The sequence below is a fragment of the Bacillus rossius genome, chromosome 1 (genome assembly GCF_032445375.1).
Source record: "Bacillus rossius redtenbacheri isolate Brsri chromosome 1, Brsri_v3, whole genome shotgun sequence".
Taxonomy (NCBI): domain Eukaryota; kingdom Metazoa; phylum Arthropoda; class Insecta; order Phasmatodea; family Bacillidae; genus Bacillus; species Bacillus rossius.
Genome location: NC_086330.1, coordinates 117190791 through 117213767, shown reverse-complemented (window position 1 = coordinate 117213767; position 22977 = coordinate 117190791). Strand labels below are relative to the sequence as shown.

The 22977-nt window shown below is 33.3% G+C and overlaps 1 protein-coding gene across 2 annotated transcripts in view; it reads left to right on the top strand.

Annotated features, from left to right (window-relative positions):
- Positions 1-22977, top strand: part of LOC134542984 (serine/threonine-protein kinase SMG1) — a 322401-nt gene that overhangs the window by 139269 nt on the left and 160155 nt on the right. For both annotated transcript variants that reach the window (XM_063387640.1, XM_063387630.1), the window contains exon 25: positions 15-206. In XM_063387640.1, coding sequence (XP_063243710.1) covers positions 15-206 — 192 coding nt within the window. The remainder of the gene's footprint in view (positions 1-14; positions 207-22977) is intronic.

Here is a 22977-nt window from a genome sequence, read left to right as displayed (position 1 = left end):
TAAATTTTTTTTAGGCTGAATATTTTAACACATCAGAAATGATACAAAGCCAACTACAGAACGTGAATGCTTTGCGTGGAGCTTCAGCAGAGCAGTTGTGCTATCTGGTGGACATATGGCGAAATGCTCAAAAAAGAATGTACAGCTACTATGAGCTGTCTGCTGTTGCTTATTTTAAATATCTTGAGTTGTACGGCAATAAAGAGGTAAGTCAAAACATAAATTCTTTGATATTGTATTATTACCAACATGAACTGTTACTTGTGCAGCTTTCAGATCTGAATTTCAGTGTCTGATACAGAAGATAATGTGGGTTTCGTCCATTTTAAATAAAACAAATTTTATCCAAATGACAAATTTTCACTGAAGGGTAGGCCTATGCGAAGCTTCGACTAGGCAAATCAATTTAAGCTCTTTTTAATATTTGATTTTTTTTCACCAAGAAATTTGCTATTTGTTTTATTTGAGGCTTCTGTTGTGATGTAGAGCTTCGCATCTGATGTGAAGCTTCGCATTTGTTGCAAAGCTTTAAAACATTGGAAGCTGAAGATTTGCTCATGAAATTATTTACTTTTTTTGTTATAAAGGTTTTGCTTGAATAAAGTTGGATACTTAAAAAAAAAAAAAATAAGATGGCACTTCATTTGCTTTTATGAAAGCTCAATATTAATATTTTGCATGTTTATTTCATAATATTATTGAATGATGTTATGTATTGGGCCCAACTAGTTACTAATGTTTAACAATTATTTTTTTACTTCAATCCTTATTTTTAAAAATAAGAGTAATACAGCTTTGCCGAGAACAATATTTGCAATTTGATTCGACTTCACGAATATTTTAAACATTCAACTTGATATTCACTTTGCAACAAAAAACTAGTTTTCACACAGGCTTACTGAAGAGTTGATTGATTCATATGCACCAACAGTTAGAAAACTTTTAAGGTGGGCACAATACAAGACAAACAAATACATAATGTGACAACAAACACACACACAATGAACGATGCAGGCACTACATGCAGGCAGGCTTCACATGCAAGTAGACACTACATATAGGTAGGCACTACAAATTTGGAAAGCTTTGCAGGCTTTGCAAGCTTTGTAGGCTCTTGCGTACAAGCAGACACACACACTTGCAGACACTGCAGACAGGACTATCACTACAGGACAAAAAAATACTACAAACAACATACATATGATAATCATAGGCTTAAATTTTAATGTTACCAATAATTAATGAGTATTAACAAGTCAAGTTATCCATCAAGAAAATGCATTCATTTATCTGGTTTGTTAAGTTTGTATTTACACAAAAAATTATGTCTTTTTATTATGGATTGTGAAAACAGGATTGGAAATGACTGTTGAACAGGGGACTCTTATTCCAGTATTATTAAGTAACAGTTTAGTTTTGAACTACAGTAATTACAAAAAAAATATTCTAAAAGATCTCTCCAAACCAACCTCATATTATTTCTACTTAGTCTGACTGTTTCATACGAGGTGTTTTCAAATATAACAGGAATTTTGTAATTTCGTGGGTTGTATTGGTTTGATTTGCGTACTTTTTTCGTTGTTGTTTTGATAAACATGTCTGAAAAGTATGTGTACATAGTAAGATATATTGAATGTTTAGTCTGTTGTCAGCTGTCAGTAAGGTTAGATGTGTTTTGGTACCATCTGCGATCTTTTATTTGTTAAAGAAATTTTTCTATATGTTTAAGAAGGTTATCAGAGAATTTTCATTCAATTTTGTTACAAGACTGTAATAAAATTAGCAATGTTTTAGAAATGTTAAATATTGCATTTGGTGGTCAGCTATGAGTAAAACAACAGTTTACAAGTAGGGTTGTACGAGAATAAGATTTAGGCCTCGAGAAATTTTAGAAAAAGAAAATATTTTTCTCGCGAGAAATGAGACGAGAATGAGAAATTTTTAAATAATCAAGATTTGCTGTAGATATAACTTTCAAAATATATTGTTCTGTACATAAAACTGTTTTTTATCATATAGAATGACAATTTAGTTGCCTGTGCACAACTGACATGCACCACACGTTATGTAAGCCTACACTAAATTATAAATAAACATTCACTCACTTAGGTAAAAGTCTAGTAGCTAACATGTTAATTGTGATGATAAGCATCAACAAGAAATCATCTAAGAAGAAATAAAAATATCCTGTACTAATAATAACAATAATCATATCAATAAAAATAACAAATTATGATGAAAACACCTTGAATAACACTATTTTTACATCTTTTTTTTTTATTTTCATGGAGAAAAACAAGTTCTTGCACATGTTCTGTAGCAAGAAGTTGTCTCCTGCAGCTCACAATGTTCCCAGCTCCTGAGAACACTCGTTCACTGGCTGCCTCAGTCGCAGGAATCCCGAGAAACTGCATTGCAATTTGCACCATTGGGGGTAGAGACTACTGCCCTTCTTTTACCACCATTTTAAGGGGTCATCCGCTCTTGGAATAGTAGGCAAAGAAAGATAGTCTGACACTTCCATGTTGCCATTATTTTCAGCCTGTTGTGCCAGTTCATCGAATGTATTCCAGAGAGATGATTTCTGAATCAGAGAGAATATATTTTGCTTTAGATGTAAAATTTTGACAACCTCAATAAATACACACTTTGTAGATATACTAACTTTAAACAGCTGTACACATTGTTAAAAAAAATAATATATTAGGCATTCCTAAATTATTTAAGTATGACAAATATGTTTTTTTTAACGTTAATGTAGGTAATGTTGAAGTTAGTGTCCTGAATCATACATGTTACTCATAATATATTTAATATCGATCAATATTGGAAGCCTTAAAAAAATTTTAATTCAACACTTGAGCTTACCTGGTGTGTTTATTTGTGAAGGTGAAATTTGTTCCACTTTTTGCTTCAAATGCTCAACTGCCATCATTTTTTCATCTTTGGGTACAACAACGTGCTTGAATCGTTGATCTACTAGCATGGAAGTGTAATATGGTTCACTTCTTTCAAACAAAGGGAACCTCGCCTTCAAAGACTGAAGCAGTGCTCTAGCAAACACCACACCAGCTCCCATTATTCCCTTATTTTTATTTACATAACCTGCAAGATATTGTGTCAAAGAAAATAAAACCGGTATTACCATTGAAGCTGAAGGAGACTGTTCTGCACATAATTCAGTTGTGGACGAGCGTTCAGACTGAGCGGACGTGTTTCGGGCGCGCTCCTCGGTTTCGATGTTTTGAAGCGATTAACTCCGTGTTAAACTTTTTTATTTAGTGCTCAGGATCATTAATCATTAATTCCTCAATACTAGACCAATCGGAATTCGCGGGTTTTGATCTATCAAGTAACGATGTATCTACATCAGTACTAGACAGTGACGTCTGTGCGACCATGTTTCGGTCACCTCCTAAAAAAACACCGGTAAAACCTGTGTTCACTCTGGAACTACCATCGAATGACTCCCTCACTTCTGAAAGTATCAACAGGAACACGGTGAACGTGGAAGATCTGCTCAAAATAATGAATACGGTATGTGTAAAAATCGAAGAGTTAAATAATGAGAACTGTATACTGAAAACCCTGCTTATGGATTCTAGAGCGGAAACAGCAGAAATCAGGCAGGAACTAATTAATATTAAAGAAAAACTATTCTCCGACATTCATCCTGAATCTTCATACAGCCAGGCCCTCAAGAAGCCTTTCATCGCCATGCCAGCTGACCGCGCGATTACACAGAACCGCGCCGGTAATAGCAGCCTGTCCTCTGACCTACATTCCACTCAGCGCGACAGCACAAAGGAAAATAACAAATGTGACGACACAGATGGTTTTACGCTGGTACAGCACACACGTAAAGCCAAGTCAACAAGCCATCCAGAAATGAAGCGTGAACTGGTCATGAAAAAAACACCCATGAAAGTGGGCATTAGAAATATATCCTCGTTAAAAATGATTCCCAAACCTATTTATAAAAAAACGAAGGCACTTTTTATAACTAGGTTTGATCCGACCGTGCAAGAACAAGACATCATTGATTACATATCTAATGAACTGAACTTATCCCAAGTTAAAGTAACTAAACTCAAAACTAAATTCAACTCCTACGCATCTTTCCACATCTCCGTGCTGGAAGAGGACTTTTCTAGAATAAATAACATTGTATTTTGGCCTAACGGCTGCTTGTTAAGCCCCTTCTACGGCAAACTACATCATGATCAAATTCTAAACAACAACTCTGCATCTGAAGAACCCATCATCAGGCCTAGTGCATCCACTTCCACATCCACCTCTACTTCTATTTCCGCATCCACATCTACTTCAATCTTGGTGCCTGGAGGAGCATCTTAATCTCCACCTGTGAAACAGTTTCTTGAAGAATATTCAGTTGCGTATCAAAATGTGAGAGGTTTACGAACCAAATCTATTGAATTTCAGGAAAACCTTATTAGTTCACATTTTGATATTATTTGTTTAACAGAAACATGGTTTAACAAAAATAATATCAACTCTCACTATTTTACAGACCGTTATTTAGTTTTTAGAGACGATAGAAACTCACAACTGACAATGAAGAATAGAGGCGGAGGTGTCTTATCTGCCATCAATAAGCATAAATTCTTATCAGTGCATCCTTTGTATGATTACGTTTTCCCCGGCATCGAAGCTGTCTGGTTAAAAATAAAACTAACGCCTACAAAATCATTAATACTTGGTACTATCTACTTACCTCCAGATATCACACCTTATGTTTACTGTAATTATTTTGAAGCCTTGGAAGATAAACTGCTAGTCTGTTGTGATGATATATTGATTCTTGGTGATTTTAATGTGCCTGGCATTGACTGGTCTAATTCTAATCCTGATAACATTATACACTCACATGTCAAATCTAAAGCCAGTTACCTACTGAATTTCACATCCAGTCTTGGTTTATCACAATTTAATTGTACCCAACCAGCTATAAATCTCTTAGATCTGTGTCTTTCTAATCTTCCTCATTGTTTGGTATCTCATTCTGCTGATATCCTTATCAAAGAAGATATATTCCATCCCGCTTTAAATATTAACATCATGTTAGAAACATGTCATAATAATATTAATCCCTCTTCTGTGTTCAGAAATTACAAAAAAGGGAATTATCTTGGTCTTTACAACTCTATTAATGACTGTCACTGGTCATACTTTTAAAGTTCTACTGATGTTAATGATCTCGTGGATCAACTAACAACTTGTATTTCTGAAAAAATTGATACTTATATACCTCTTTCTATTAAAAAAAAATCTAAATATCCCCTTTGGTTTTCCAATGAATTAATAAGTGCTCTTAAATCTAAAAAACATTTCCACAAGTTGTACAAAAGAAATAATAATCTATTCTACTATGCAAAGTTCTCTCATTTTAGAAAATCTGTGAAATCTCTAATTAAACGCGACAAAATCCACTGGACTCAATCGACAAACAACAATATCAAGAAAAACCCTAAAAGTTTCTGGAGATATGTTAAATTAATGAAAGATGGTTATTATGAACAACTTTCTCTTAAAGTAAATGGGGATATATCAAATGATCCGAATGTGGTAACGAATGTGTTTGCTCAGTATTTCTCTAGTGTATATGTAACCCCAAATACTTCTCCCCCAATAACTACATCGGTCATGTCTGTTGAGACTATAGCTGTGCCTAAAATTTCTGAAAGTCTAATACTTTGGGCAATTAAGGACTTAAAATCAACTAAATCCACAGGTCCTGATGGCATTCCCAATTTTATTCTTAAAGGCTGTGCCCATCTTTTAGTACCTCTACTTTATCACATTTTTAACACCAGTCTGAAAACGAATATATTTCCCAATAATTGGAAAATAGCAAAAATGATTCCTATTCATAAAAATGGTTCAAAATTAGACGTCTCAAACTACAGGCCAATATCATTACTTAATGGGTTCTCCAAAATTTTTGAAAAAATTATAGCTAAATTTTTAAATTTTCAACTTAGTAATACTCTCACCAATAATCAACATGGTTTCAGGTCTGGTATGTCTACTACCACTAATCTTCTTACCTTTCTTAATCCTGTATATAATATAGTTACAAATAGGGGTCAGGCCGATGCCTGTTACTTCGACTTGGCTAAAGCCTTTGATACTGTAAACCATTCCTTACTTCTTATTAAATTATCCCATTTTGGTCTCTGTGGAAACTAAATCAATTGGTTCTCAAGCTACCTATCCAACAGAAGTTTTTTTGTATCGATCAACAATCATAGATCTTATCAGTATAATGCGTGTTCTGGTGTTCCCCAGGGAGGTACTCTTTCACCTCTTCTCTTTAATATATTTGTTAATGACATTACACAACTACTTTGCTACTCTACTGGAATTCTTTTTGCTGATGACCTAAAAATTTATAAAATTATTTATTCCTTAGAGGATTGTGAATTATTACAAGAAGATATTATTAAAGTTAATAATTGGTGTCTAAGAAACTTGGTCAAACTCAACAAAGATAAAACCAAGGTTATATCGTTCACTAGGAAATACCATCCGATTAAATATTCATACAAATTAGCGAATTCTATCATCTCTCAAGCCCACTACACAAAGGATCTCGGTATCATCCTTGCTTCAAAACTATATTTCCATAAACATGTAGATTACATATATTCCTATGCACGAAGAACTCTAGCGCTTATAAAATTTATTACTTCTTATGCAACCAACTCAGACTCACTTATCTCTCTTTACATGGCACTTATAAGATCAAAATTAGAATATGGCTCTGTTATATGGAATGGTATCAACTTAACAGATACTGAAAAAATCGAAAGTATTCAAAATAAAGTTATAGATTTAATTATTACAAGGAACCTCCCACGCCCCAATTGGACACCTCTGGTAGACCGTAGGGCCTATCTTGATGCTCTTTTTGTTCATAATTGTTACATTCATAAATTCAGATGCCCTTATCTTCTTGAAAATACTGCCTTAAGAATTCCTCAATTCAATTCCCGCTTACGCTCTACTCTGTGTACTCTTATTACTAATAATGATATTATTTATAGACTTATAACAAATTACAATAATATATATTTGAATTCCAACAGTGTTTAATTATATATATTCTGATTTATGTCTGTCATAGCTATATTATTTTTCCTTCAATATCTCTTAACATTTAATAATTTGATTTTACCTGTATTAATTATGTTTGTATTTGTTTTTTATTTTTGTTAATGACCTAGTTGTTATTGTTCTTATTTCTATATATCTCTGTTTGTCTTGTTTATGTATTTGTGTTTCTGTGTTGTTATAAGCTTTTTTTTTTTTTTGTTTTCTGTATTTTGTATTTTAGTTTTTTTTTTTTTTCGTGCCCACCATAAAAGTGTTTTAGCTGTCGGTGGGCATGTCACAAATACAAATAAATAAATAAATAAAACAATATAACGGTTTCAAAATTTCAACGTACCCTTGAACGAGTTGCCATTCAGAGACTGTTAAGTTGTCAATATTTTGAGTGGGCAAATGACATGCAAGTGATTCTTTATTTTCTAGTAACCTGCTGAGCATGAGATACTCTGAGTTCCATCTAGTCGCACAATCTTGGATCAAGTTCAGTTTGAATTTTACGAAGTTTCTCGGTAGCACTGGAACTATGCTTGTAATGTCCAACAATTGTCCTAGCTCTTTTCAACATGCTGCCCATTCCATCAGTCTCCTTCAGTGCACCATTTAATGCTAACTGCAATTTATGTGCAAAACATTGAAGTTGAACAAGTTCTACACAGCACATTGACATACCAAGCTTTATGTTTCTACCATTATCTGTAACTACATATAGGGGTATTGCATCTTTTAGTTTGACAATGTTCCATTCTTGCAAGACTGAAGTAAATTTATCTGCAATGGCAGCACCAGTGTGACCTCCCGGGAAGTGATGACAACTAAGACTAAAAGTCTTGAGGGTAAAATCTTTGATAAAATGGCATGTCACTGCCATGAACACATCTTTGGCAAGGGAAGTCCACAAGTCACATGTGAAAGACATGGAAGCTACACTGGCCAATGCATCTTCCACTTGTTTGCTCACATTTTCTTTAACTTTAAGATACAAGCCGGGGACTAAATTGCGTGAAAACGTAGTTCTCCTAGGTACTTTGTATAGAGGCTGTGCAGTACCAAGAATGTTTATGAAAGACATGTTCTCCACTGTGTTATAAGGTAACATGGCATCAGCCAGCCATTCCCCAATTGAATTTGTGATGGCTGTAGCTTTCACATGAGTTGGAGACCATTTAAATGTATCCTCTATTTTAAGCTGTTTGGGCACAGGTTCTCCAGATACACTAGAAAATCTTGGCTGTGATGATTTTTGTTTCTGAAGGTCATCAAATTCATTTTTTTTATGGCAGAGTGCTGTGAAAGATTTCCGGACTTTGTTTTGATAACTTTACTACAAATGTTACACGTTCCCGTTGACTTATCGCCACTTATTGTGTAATACTGCCACACTGATATGTCCGCATCTTACATTTTACCGTAAAATCAAAGTTTAATTTGACAACAAAGTTTACTTCTGTTAAACTGTTATATTCCCGCAACACTTTTTTTTTTCCACTTGGTTACGCCGCAGTTGGACATAAAGCAGTATTAGGAAATTATTCTCTTATTCCTAATAACATTTTACAGGCGTCACATTATTTATTCATACCCCAGAGTAGCTCGCGTAAACGGGAAACTCTGGTACTGTAATGAAAACAAATTACTTAATTGATACTGGTGAGGCTTTGGCGGGATTCATTACTCGTGACATATTACGACTGAGTGAAACAAAGGTGGAAAAGGAAATGGGATGAACATACTCTTTATTCTGCCTTTTCAACGGATTTGTACACGCACATTCATGTAATTTTACGTAATACAAGGGCGTGAATTGTTCTGCGTGTTCAATGCATTCCTTTCCATTCCAGTCCATTTAACAATCATATGACTTGCGCAGTCTTTTATTGGAAAGAAATAAGAAACGGAACAGCGAAACAGACTCTGTCTGGCAGCATGACCACCATTCCCTTTTGTTCGTTAAAAAGTAAATTTTGTATTTTGCCGTAATAATCGACCTTTCAGTATGTTACTAACCATTACCGAACAAAATATTATGACTAAATTAAAGGTAATGCTTTTAATAACTTGACCGTAATAACGTGTATGTCAACAAAACCAATTTTGTAGGTTAGGTTCGAACGTATTTTATTATGTATTAAGCTTACGTAATTTAAAAATTAAATACGGCAGTTTTTCTTTCAGGATAAATTGGAATTTCATATGAAAGTTTTTATTCACAGTTTCGGTTATTGATAACTGATAAGGTTTTGGATGGTTGACTATCGACTAGTCTAATTTCTCTTAATGATTGGATCATGTTTGCTTTGTGTTCCGCCAAATCATTTTTCGTCCAAACAGGCAGACGCGTTTGGTATTTTTAAAACATTTAAACTAAAATAATGGCAGTGTGTGTGTAATGTTCAACATATAAGACTACAACTATCAATATAAAATTTTGTTTCCATACCAAATTGAGTTGTTACCTGTACCCATAGAATAAAGAGTAGTTATAGAATGGAAACTCCCATACTAAGCTGCCGGGCACTGTTTTTAGCACCCCTGGTGGCTGGGTGACAAACTAACTATAAGAGCGCGGGCCTTTTGAATAACTTAATTTGAATAGTAAGTGTTTATAATTGATATTTTGAATTAAAACAACTTTGATATTTCCATTTCTGGCAATTAGAAAAAAGAAATATCAAGCTTATGACATGTTTGATTCCAGTAACCATTTTTTTTTATTTCAAAAATTATATATTAATTTTAAATTGCACTATTCAACAAATTTTTAACTTCTTAGAGATACATTTTTTTATGCTGGCATTAGACACGCAGTAATTAATAGTAGGACCTATGTAACTTCATTGTAAACACCATATTTAACCTCAAAAAATTTAACACTGTTGAAGTATTGCAAGATGCCTATTTAGGTTATGTACATATCAAAACAATTTCTTGCAGACCATTTATAATGTTTCACTTATATTTACATGCATCTATTGGAATTATTTTTGTTGTATTTTAGGATCATGTACCAATTATTATTTTCAAAAATTGTAAAATTAATAATAGTTTACATTCAGCACTATAAATTAAGTTAAATAATATTTTTAAATTTTCAACACTGAAATTGTTGTAGCAGGAGAACTTAACGAAGGAGTGGATCACTGGTTTGTTACTATGGACTCAACTATGTAAAAAAAATGCATATGAAGCAAGATTACGATACTAGCTTAGGGCGTGATGTGTCCTGTTTGGGTTGCTAAGACTCAAGTCCACCTGCCACTCGTTTTCACAGACCTGAACACTTTCACAACTAAAAACATTGAATTGCTAATTAATATATGTATAAAAACTAGTTTAAAAGAAATATATATGTTTTTAAATCTTATTCAAATTTTTTCCTCAAGCAAAGAAAGTTTTATTAGTTTTTGATAACAGGAAGCTAACCAAGTTTAATTGTTCAAGTGCTTGCAGGCAGGTACACTGAATTACATCTTACATAAGAAATCTTTACTGCAGTGAGTGGCACTGACAGACTGTTGCTAAGCATGCTTTATTCAAGACAAAATGTTGGCAGGCTGTCACAATTATATTCTTGATAATTCTACCTGTAAGAACCTTAACAATAAGCCTTGACACTAATTGACTTCTCATGGTGTTCACCCCATCTGTCATATTAAAACAAAGAGGCATGATGGTTAAGAGATCAAATAACTTGCCTCTCACCTAAGTAATGGGTTGTAATCTGGATTTTTCAAAATTGGGAAACATGTTGGATGTTGTTGCTAACCAGTAATTTTTCCCAAGATACTTCTGTTTCCCATCGATTGTGTGCTATCGCTTCTTTATCTCACTATTTCCTCACGCATTCACCTCCAATGACCCTGATACTGATGCAACATCAAACCATTACTTGGCTATGCAAACAGTATGTTTGCCCACAAAATAAAGCAATCTGCCCCTCTTTATTGATATTGAATTGCATTTACTATTAGCCACATATGTCAGCAAAAACAACATGGAGCATAAGTATTGCAATCTCCACTACTGTGCAAGTAGATTTTGACATGAACAGCAGGTTTATTCACAATTCTTTAACTGAACAACTATGTTGAATTATAATTGTACACTTACAACATTCTTTTTTAAAATAATTAATAAATTACATATAATACACAATATGTGACAAAATTAAATTAAGCTGATAATAAAATTATTTTTGTAATTAGTACTTTGGTAGAGCAAACCCGGCAAATCGTTGGACAAGATGGGTGTGCTTTTAATTCTCTTTTCACATAATCCATACATGGCTGAGGCTTTCAAATTGAATCCTTTAATACATAATAATAAATGATGTGCTATTAAAAAAAAAACCAAACCAACTTAATAGTCAGAACTGACTGCTTATAAGGTGAAACGTACATTCCTAGTAGAAGAGTTTTAAATAATGTAAGCCTGAAAACTTGATTTACAAAAAATAATTAAAAATAAATAAAAATGCCACGTACATACATACTTCTTCAGGTAAAACTTAATAAAAGGAGCTTTTACAGTATCAAGCAAGTAACGGTAGCGAAGATGTATTAAGTAAATGTTAATTATGTTCATATAACCTGCATCACATAAAATAATATACAACTTATCTACATAATGCTACAACAACCTAACCGATAACCTTTACAAACTTACAAAATAATAAATTGTTACTTCAACTGTTTATTACAGGGAAAAGGTTTTATCTTGGGTTGTTATACACTGTATGAACTCACACAAATTAACATTATCAATTAAAACAATTTTACACAGTATAAGAATTTGTGATTCAAAAATTCTTTTTATTGCACAATTTAAAAGCAATGTAGATATCGTACTCATAAAAAAATCATGGCTTTCAAAATTTTTATGGTTCTTCTCACTGTCAAATATTTAAGCCACCCTTAACACTATAGAAACCAGCCAATTGACATTTCAAATAGGTATGATAAATAAATACTGGTCAAATTTATCTAATATTTTCCTTGAACTGGTGAATAATTTGCAATTAGTCACATTTTGGCAAATTTATAAAAGCATCTTCAGCATTACAGTATAAAGAATATGAATCCTCAGAAAACAAATACACTTAAACATATTGAAAAAAAAAAACTACTTTTTCCTTGATTTTGTAAACTTGACCTGTGCCAAAAGTTTGATTGGATCAGACGTCTTTTACAACAGTGTCAGCTCCAGTCAAAATATGATTGATATTTCTGCAGTAGCAAAATAAAAGAATTTTAACAACTAAGTTTAACATTAGAATTTTAACATTGTGTACACTACATGTCAAGTGGTCAAAACCAAACATTTTTTGCAATAATTTCTTTCAATACTTTGCCAACAGCATACTTATAGACTACACTTGGCAGATGCTTCTCTGCCACGCTCAAAATGCTGTTGAACAACAAGGTAAACTTTGTGTTGAGCTAACATAAAATACCTTTTGAATATGCACGTGCTTCGATAAGTGCATCGTTCTGTATAAACTCTTCGGTACTGAGTAAAAAGGCCTTAAACGTAGCGCAAGCTTTGGATGTCTGCAGAATTTTCTTAGCAACATATCCAGACACATACACCCTAACTGCTGATGAAAACTTTGTAGCAAAAACTGTAGGGGCTTCTTTGAATGTAAAATCTGGAACTTGGTGAACTTGTTCTGGAACGGAGTCACCTTCAATAAACTTTCTAAGATTGTCCAAAGCTCCCACAGAATGATCCTCTATTCACAGTTAAAGGCTTCTGAATGTGCACCCATAAAGTTGTTGATTACTAATGCTTTGAATGAATTACAAAAAGCATGAGATGTTGGATTGGTGTTTTGCAATCCATGAGCACGAATCGAGCCAAAAAAATGTTCAACAGGATCTTGGTTTAAGGACCTTAAACACAAGAACCTGAAACCTTGTTTTTGCAGCTTGGACCACAAGTACTTGATGTTAGTCAAAATCCAATTTTTGACACACACTGGGACTGTCATATTACCTTTCTTATCAATTATCAATAAATTTCTTTGACCGAAGAACTGGAAGTGCGTTATCCCAAAATTTCCAATGTGCTGAATCTTTGTCAAGGCTGAGCGTAAGGGTTTGTCTCCCTTAGGGGTCGTCCATTAATCACGTGATGTTTTTTTAGCAAATTTTTAACCCCCCCAATAAATCACGTGTATTTTTTGGTGCAAAATATTTTTAAAAATTTCGGAATATTATCTTTAAATATAGGTATAATCTAATTTAATTCTGGAAAATTAAGCACAGTGATAAAAATGTCCAGACACACATTTAGGTTGCAGGTTTATTCTCACTGGCATAAAAATAATAAAGGAAAGGCTTATATGTGATTTACGCATGGAAAGCCGAGCCGGGTGGTTCATGTTGCGGCGGGCGGGGATATTGTTGCCTGGCTACGGCGAGTCAAGGTCACGCATCGCTTTTCGGTTTAGTAGAAATTGGGCGAAAAAAAAAAATACACGTGATATCTCTCTACACCCCCCTCCCCCCTTGTGATATTTCGTGATTTTTCCCTCCCCCCTCCCCCCCCCCCCCCCCTTTCGAGCCTCACGTGATTAATGGACGATCCCTTAACTGAATTGCCATTGACGCTATCCATGAATGAAAGGAACGTGGTTGTACCTTTAGCTGATGCCTGAAGAATTTCTATACCATTCTTTTCTGTACATAGAGAACACACAACAGTTATGATTTTAATTTTTGGCACATGAAATCAGTTCATGTAAATAACCCAATTTCAATGCTACAATTTGTATGAAATTAAATCATTGAGCCCAGATTATTTTTAAAAAAAATTGGAATATTCTTTTAAAGTAACAGTACTTGTGCTGTATCCAAAGTGGTTTTTATTGAAATTTATAAAATATTATTATATATATACCAAAGATGAAACAAAACAAGATTATTACTTAAACATGTATTGATTTTATTAGTTTTCATATTTCTGTACTGTCAAAAAATTGAAACAATACCTAAATACATTAACAATCTAGTTTATAAAATATAACTACATGAATGAACAATAATTATCTGCAAAATCATTCATTCCTCCAGCCAGATGCTGGCTCAGTACTTTCGCTGCAGACTTCACCTTCATTTTGTTTATTTTATCAGGAAAGACCATGTTTTCAACAAGTTTTGGGCAAGACCTCAAATTTTCATCTTGCTGCATATCATACAGATAAAACTGCACAATGTCATCCCATAATGCAACCAATTCAGTGCCCTGCCATATGAAAACGCACTTCTTTGTTAAAAGATTGTTTCTAATGCATTTGAGGAGGTGAGGCGGGTCAAAAATAGGAATTATTTCCTCCTTGCCAATAATGAAACCCATGTATTTGCACTCAGTTCCCTCCTTCAAGCAGGCTTCCCTGGTGCTGGCTTTCAAGAAATTAATGGCAAATTTCTCGAAATTTTTCTCGAGGTTCGAGATTTCGCACAACACTATTTACAAGTGGTATAAGCGTTTCCAAGAAGGCCGTGAAGATATTGAAGATGACATCAAAAATCGATGAAAATGTGGAAAAATTGAAAGAAATGACTATGAATGATCACCGAATCACAATCGGTGAAGTTGCTGATGATGTTGGTATATTAATTGGCTCATGCCATGAAATCATTTGTTGTTTGGATTATGAAACGCATGACAGTAAAATTTCTTCCAAAATTGTTTAATTGCGAACAAAAACAGCAGCGGATGGAAGTAGCTCAGGGGTCACTAAATGAAATCAACAATGATGCAGAACTAGTGAAACATGTGATAACAGGTGATGAAACATGAGTTTACAGATATGATGTTGAAACTAAGGCTCAGTCGTCCCAGTGAAGGTATTCTGGATGGCCAAGACTGTGTTCTTAAATTGTAACGGCATAGTGCTTCATGAGTGGTTGCCTCAAGATCAAAAAATCAATGAGTACTACCTTCAAGTTCAACGTAGCTTGTGTGAAGCAATCGGAAATAAAAATCCCGGATTTGTGGCAAAGCAATTCATGGCTTTTGCGTCATAGTAATGCACCTGTTTGTTCACACTTCATTTCTTTTTCAAAATTTTTTGACTGAAAAGACACTAATGATACCTCAGTGTCCATAATCGTCATACATGACCCAAGTGACTTTTACTGTTTCCAAAAATACAGAGGACCTTAAAGGGCCATTGTTTTACAAGCATAGAGCTAAACACTGCCGCAAAGTTCGAGTTACAGAAGTGTTTCAGGAATTGGAAGAAGTGCTGGCATAAGTAAATAATATCTAATGGGGACTATTTTGAAGGGGATAGCATTAATGTAAACTAATAAATTAACTGCTTTCCAAAAAACGAAAATTCCCTTTACCTTTTGAACACACCTCGTGAATAAACACTCAAAGAATTTACTGGGTACAGAAAATAATGCAAGTTCCATATATTAATATGTACTTTTTGAAGATAAGTCTTTTTACTTTGAAGTTCGTCTTGCATTAATAAAACAATTCATGAATTAAAGTGTGTAAATTTAATTTTTTCCTTTACCAAACATTGAAATTGTCCACCATTTTACAACTTAGTACTATTAGAATACAAATTACAAACAAAAAAACTCACTGCAAAACAAATTCTCTACTTGCACAAATAAATTGGTTTGATCACATGGGCTCAATATTTAATTATAGTTTGTTTCTTAAATCTCGTGGTTTCTTATGACGCACGATACCAATGGCCTAGAGACTATTGTCTTTTGGGCATGGTCACCAATGTACTAAAAAGGCTACATCTAGGCCTGCACTGCTGCCTGTGGTTTCAAAATTCTAATTAAAAGATGTTTTAATTAATGTTAAACAGTACAATCCAGACCATAGGCGTGAAATTCTTATCACCACTACATAAACAAAATTAAAATATTAATTTGGCGAGCCGCCACCCAACTCGTCTATTCTCGTAGATGCTAAATAATGGCTAACATGGCGATCAAAAAATTCAGCTTCTTGTGCACTGGAAGGAGCTGGAGTCGTAGGCCAATCACAGAGTACTTTTCAAACATACTCAATGACAACCCTCTTTTTAATTGTGAGAACGGACCATGATGCTTTGCGACACTGTCCACAAGAATCATGATGTAATTGTTTTTTCTACACTCAACTACCTTTGTATCTGTGTAATACATGCATAATTGGCAATTTCATCAACCCAATTGTTCTAGAATCTTCGTGAACAATTCCTGCATCCACGCATTATCAAATAAAAGAAACACAGCAGAAAATACCTAAAAAAATATGTTAAATACATAGAAACCTCCATAAGTAACAAAATAATAAGGTATAGATGACTAAATGGCACGTAAATATCAAACGCAAGACACATTTCTAACATACCAATACTTTGGAAGATAATCACCTGTTATTTTCATTATACCAGTGAACCTAAAATTAATGGTGTACTGGAAATAAGTACTTCATTATCTAAGATGTAATTATCTGTATTTCTTATTTGGTAAATTTTTCTTGTGATAGTTATAATTGATGTTTGATTCTTTATTCGAGGCTACTAATATTTTTTTGCTCCAATTAATTTCAGTAATGTCTGACTGGAGAAAGTTACAATCAGTTATAGACTTAAATTTTTCTGTATATTTTTTAATCATCTGCAAACATAAGTCCAGAGGAATGCTTTAGTGCTGGGATAATATCATTAGTAAAAATATTGAATAAAAGTGTAGAAAATGTAGTACCTTGAGAAACTCCAGACTGCAGGACAGTTATTTATAGATAACAAAAAATATTATCTATTTTGAAGATGATTTGCAAATATCTAATTGTTTAAATGTTTATTTTACAAATTTTCCAGAATTAATGTAATTCATAATTTATTATATCTTGAGGTTTGGTATTAGGATGGATATGAAGGGAATAAATAGACCTAATACACTTCAGACTTGTCATTGTCAGTATTGAATTTTTGAAATTACTACATTTCCCCCCAATATTTTTCTAATCTATTTCCTTGAATCTCAAACTTTCAAATACTACAGATTGTAGGATTCGAGAATTTGACCACAACTATTCCTAATGTTTACATGTTCAGTAGTTTCTTTTTATGTAAAAACTGTTCCCTGAAGTGCTGAGAATTGTATATGGTGGCTAAGACTAACATTAATAATTTAATCCTCTTTAACTATGCAATACTTAATGTTTAAATGTGTAAATATTTCTTCTTTAAATATTTTTGTTCAAATCTTTTTCCCCAAATATTGAATATTTTTAATACTGCTGATTTGGTGGTATTTGAGGAATTGATTGGCCCATCCCTATTAAAAACTAGCGGATATTGTAACATGATTTGTTAATAATTAGTAAGGGACAATGTATCATGTGTTGTGAATATAATTGTTACAGTTTCTTTCTCCTTAGAATATATTTGGGTGGGATTAAATATGAAACAAGAAATATCTGATAACCATTTACAGAAAAGTTTAAATTTGGTTTTTCATAATTTAAGAGGTGGATTTCAAAAGGGGCTAAGTCAAAAATGTACTTTTTTCAAACAATTTTTTTTTTTGCTTGAATGTATATTTTGATAATGTCAAGCACAAAAGTCACATAATGCTAATGTTTTACATTAAGAACATGTTCTCAGGCAGTTATTGTGATTATGAGTTCAATATATTACCTGTAATTAGGCTAAGAAAACTTAGATCTATTTGGAAAACTTGTCAGTGACTAAGAGCTGTTTGGAAAATTTGTCAGTGACATAGGGCATTTTGGAAAACTTGTTAGTGACTGAGGACTTTTTGAAAAACATGTAATTGAAGAATATTAGTCCTACCAGATTGACAGGCCTAAAGGCCCTGTCACACTGTCAAATATATTGTCTCCAATATATTGGACAACAAAATTTGAAGGGTGATTTTGGATGAAATACGTCTTCAAATATATTGTATTCAATATTATTTGATGAGCACTGTAAAATATATTTGAAGTCATTTCACACTATCAATTTTCTTTGAGTGAGCTCGTTTTACCAAACTTTCTGTAGAGAACTGTAAATGACAGTAACTATTTAGAGTCAAAAAAAAATTTGGGCCAAGGAACGCAGGCTTTTTTAAGTAGGTTATATTCAAATTTAGGTTTATTGTGATCATACACAGTTTAAAATTTACGTTTTCCAGGTGTTTGCAATGCCTGCATAAAGAGCATCAAAGTGTTTCAAAAGCTGTAGCTGTAATTGTAATTGTAGCAAGTGTCAGTAAACTAGAAGAGAAATCTAAGAAAAGGACACGCAGAGGGTGGACGAGACAGTGGATACTTTCCCGGCAAACAAAAGGTGTTTTACCCCTTCTTGTCATGAACTTCGACACGAAGATGCCGATTCATTTCAGAACTATTTAAGAATGGATTCTGAAAGTTTTGATCTTCTTCTTTCAATTGTGGAGTCTCGCATTGCAAAGAAGGATACTCATTTGTGCCAGTCTATACCAGCAAAGCAGAGGCTGGCAGTTACATTAAGATTTTTGGCAACAGGGGAATCATTTAAGTCCCTTATTATGTTCTCTACAAGTATTCCACACAACACCATCTCAAAATTTGTACCTGAAATTTGTGGTGCAATTTATAGTGCTCTTCAAAAAAAAATATTTAAATGTATGTTTAGTAAGAATAAAACATATAATTAAATGTAAATCTGCAAGTAGGCATATCCTTTCTCATTCCCGCTTATTTTCTCACCCAACTAGCTGCTGTTGTATGGACACTTTCACTTGTATTTCATCAAAATTGTTCCTATACTTTAAAGTGAAAGTGTTAATTTTTTCTGTGTTTAGAAATTGGCAATTTTGTTTTATTTTGAATTAAGTATTTACTGTTACAAACCTCAACCTGAGCCTTTAAGTTAACTTCATCTCAGTCACATTATCTCTTTAAAATAATTTTTTAAATGAGATATTAGACCAGGTATGCTTGTTTCGTACAGCCTGGGAAGTATAGGCCTACTGACAAGGATCTGCTACACAAATATTTACATTCACGAAAAATAGTATTACTTTCAAAACTTAAATAATAATAATTGAATACGTAGGCAGAATTTTAATATTTCTAGGCCTTTCTTGCAAATCACCAGAGCTACTTGCTTACTCAGAGATGCTGCTTTAACATAGGTCAGTACAATCTATTGTTAGGAAATTATGAGTCCATATTCCAGAAAATTCCAGACAATACTTACAGAGTAGCAGCTATTGTGAAATAAGGCGAACAATGACTTATAAGAAAGATTGATTGGGTAAGCCAAAATAATTTTAGTTACATTAAGTCTCTGAATTGAAATATTTTAAAATTTATTTTAGATGTTATTAATTTGGATTTGTAGGTAAAAGTTCCTAAATGCATATCCTAGTTGATACCTCATTCCTGATGTCACATTTTGTACGCAATGCTTGCTGTTTTAATTAAGTGTATCAAAAATACCTGAACATAAGCAAAACTGGTATAGCAATCAAATAATGATTGTAAGTTGAATACAAGATATTTTCTGTTTTAAGGACCATAATATTCCAAAACTACAGTAACTTTTTTAAGTCAAATATATTAACCTGCACTTCCGTACATACAGATTCAATTGGAGGAAAATATACAATAACAATTATTCCAGCAGGAAATAAAATAGTATTAGTTCAATTACTGCATTTCTTTCCCATGTAGGCCTAGTATTCGCCATTGCTGATATTTAAACTATTACACTTCGGAAACGGAAACAAAAGCGGCCGCTTTATTTTAGATAACTCTGATTGGCTGATCCCATCCAACATCCAACATATTTTAGAACCAGTCCTATACATAAAATATTTGAAGGAAACTCTAGACATTCAATCTCTCAAATAAACATGGCTGCGATAGTGACGTTTAACGTGACGTCACAACCCTCAAAGATATTGGAACCAACATATTGGAAGGTGTTGGAAGCTAAAATTTGACAGTGTGACAGGGCCTTAAGAGTAATGTTTACATAATACTGAACAAAATATGTATGTTGACTTATGCATAGTACAAAACAAAAGCAACAATATGACCTTAAAAATGTGTCAAGTCTTTTGAGTGAACATTAAGGTTACAATGTTTAAAGGAATGGCTCTTCTTCATCATACAGTACAATATTGTTGTCGTTATCTCCTTTTACATTGTTAGTCAGAGCAGTTTGGTAAAACTGTCTTGCACATTGACTGAGTGAAACAAACTGCAGAAGTTTCTTCACATCTTGTCGCGTATTTTGACTAACATGGTTTTCTGCTGGCGAAACAGGAACATTTGTGTACGCTTCTTTCAATACTGTACGTGATTTAGTCACCTTAACTGTTGTTGGCAGACCACAATATGTGTTTTGAATGTTAATAGTAGTGTCATGCATTCTTGAGTAGATGAGAACACGTTGCTCACACATTTTAAAGGGAAGTCTTTTTACTATGGCCTTCTTTGAAGCTTCCATAAAGTTTGAGACAACCCAATTTATGCCTAACACATTCACTGTAGCACCCGTCGCAAAGACCTTGTGATATTCACTAGGCTCTAATATTGTTTCATTTTTCCTTAACTCCTTTTCAAATCGGCCAATTACTCGGTCGGGGGGCATATAGCTATGACCTCTGATTGAAAAGTAATGTTCCACTTTTGCAAAGGTTTTGATTTGGCAACGTAGTTGAGTATGAACATCATAACATTGGTGTTTTTATTTTGTCCACTGCAGGCATCTGAAAATAATCTCAGAATCAAAGAGTTTTCTGGCACATTTGCCAATTTTTTCTCAAGATTTTGCAAAAAATGACTCAACGCTGAACATACTTCATTAGAACCTCGACCACTTTGGTCTTTAGTCCAAATGTACACAGATGTGTTGGAAGTGTTTTGTTGGTTTTCCATCAAAACAAATGTCAAATTGTACAGCCAGATTTGTCTGGCATAAAAGACCTCACCTTTGGGTAGTGGTTGGTTTTGTTCCGTGTCAAATGAAACACTAATTATATTGTTTTCTTGTTTATTCATGATTTCATAAAAATTTTTAGTTTTAAGAGTATGAAGCCTATACTGAGTTATTAATCGAGCCTTTTCAGCAAGGTCACGTAACATCTTGATTTGGTTCTTAGTTTTGTAACAAAATGAGCACGCATCCGTCTTTGGGCTTCCGAAGCTGAGATTGAAGTTGTTTTGAAACACCTTGAAAAACTTAGATAAAGAAGCAATTGGTTTGTTTTCTATTTTTTGGTTATCTTTCCACATTTGCCACAACTTTTTGATAGAAAGTTCAGGATTAAGATAACCACGAACACTTTTTCCTCGGCCATAATGGCTTTCATTGCATCTAAACGTTTTGATTTATGCAATCATTGAGTCTTTTATCGCAGTGTGTTTGGGATTTAACCTAGCTCCACCACGCCTTTCATGTGTGCATACCCCATATACCTCCATGTGTTTGCTTAAGGTGTTTACTCTTTTACGAGAAAATCTCGTTACAGACAAAAACGTTTTGTTCCATACATTTAGAGTACAACCATTTGTCTGCCGTATGAAATATTTAGTAACTGTACGGCTTCTAGGCTTATTTTGGTTTCTGGGCCTACGCTGTTTAGGTTCTTGTGTGACAAAATACTTGAAAACAAAGCTATTCTGTTCAGCATCTGTTTTGTGTTTATAGATTTTGTCATAAATAGCAACCAAAGGAGCACCATGGGCTTCACTGCTGTTTCTGGCAAACTTTTTACAGTTTTTAACCCACTTATCTTCATTTCTTGCTCGTTTTCTACTTCGTGTACTACTTATATCTGTTACAGAACATGTGCTATCTACTTACATTCATTTTGGCTTTTATCCATTAACTATTGACAAGACAAACCACCACAATAACACTAATAACAGACATAACCTCTATGCAGTACAAAACCATGACAATACTTTCACCATAGAATAACTAATAGGGTCATTCCATGTCAAATCAACACACCCATTTTACCTCACCATCTGAGGTTTTGATGAAATTTTGCACAGATGTTACCTCCATACAGACTAACAAAAATATAAAATTTTAGAATGATATATCCATAAGTTTTGAAAATATTGCTTTGTAAATTTTTGAAAAAAACACTCAAAATCGCACGACAGGCATATTTTAAAATTACCATAACTCTTCTCCAAATTAAGTTAGATAGGTGAGACAGGTGTCCTTTTGCAGCATTTGGTATGGCCTTTCGTGTGATATTTAACACAATAATGTCTAGAAAAAAACAATAATTTTCAAAATAATTTTTTAAATTTAAATTTAAAATTTTGGAAAAAGTGAATTTTTAATTTTTTTTTCAAAAATTCTATAAAATATTTTGTACAATTATTAAATTGTCTACTAAGTTTTAAAGTGGAGAGTTAATGGGTTCATAGTAAAATTAATTGAAAACAAATGCCCTTTTTGTCAAACCTCAGGTTAAATGTCGGCAGCAAAGGAAAGCATAACAGAATACAGTAAAATCTTGTTGTAAAATACACAAAAAAAATCAGATAATTATATTCTGTACACTGAAAGTATCTTAAACTGAACAGTTTTTTAATTAAATTTTACAGGGAGTTTAATTTAAAATGAGAGATACTTTATGCTGAAGTACAATATATGCAAGATTACCCTGCACAATAATTTAAAATGAGAAATAAATTGAAGAGAGGAAATTAGCACTCACATGTTTGATTGCAATTATTAATTACAGTACTTGAAAAATTCCTCATTGGTTTTTAAAGTGTCATTTTCAGATAGCACATAAATTCTTCCAGTTGGTGTCACAGAATTTACTGTACATAACACATCTGTGAGAGGAATCCATAATA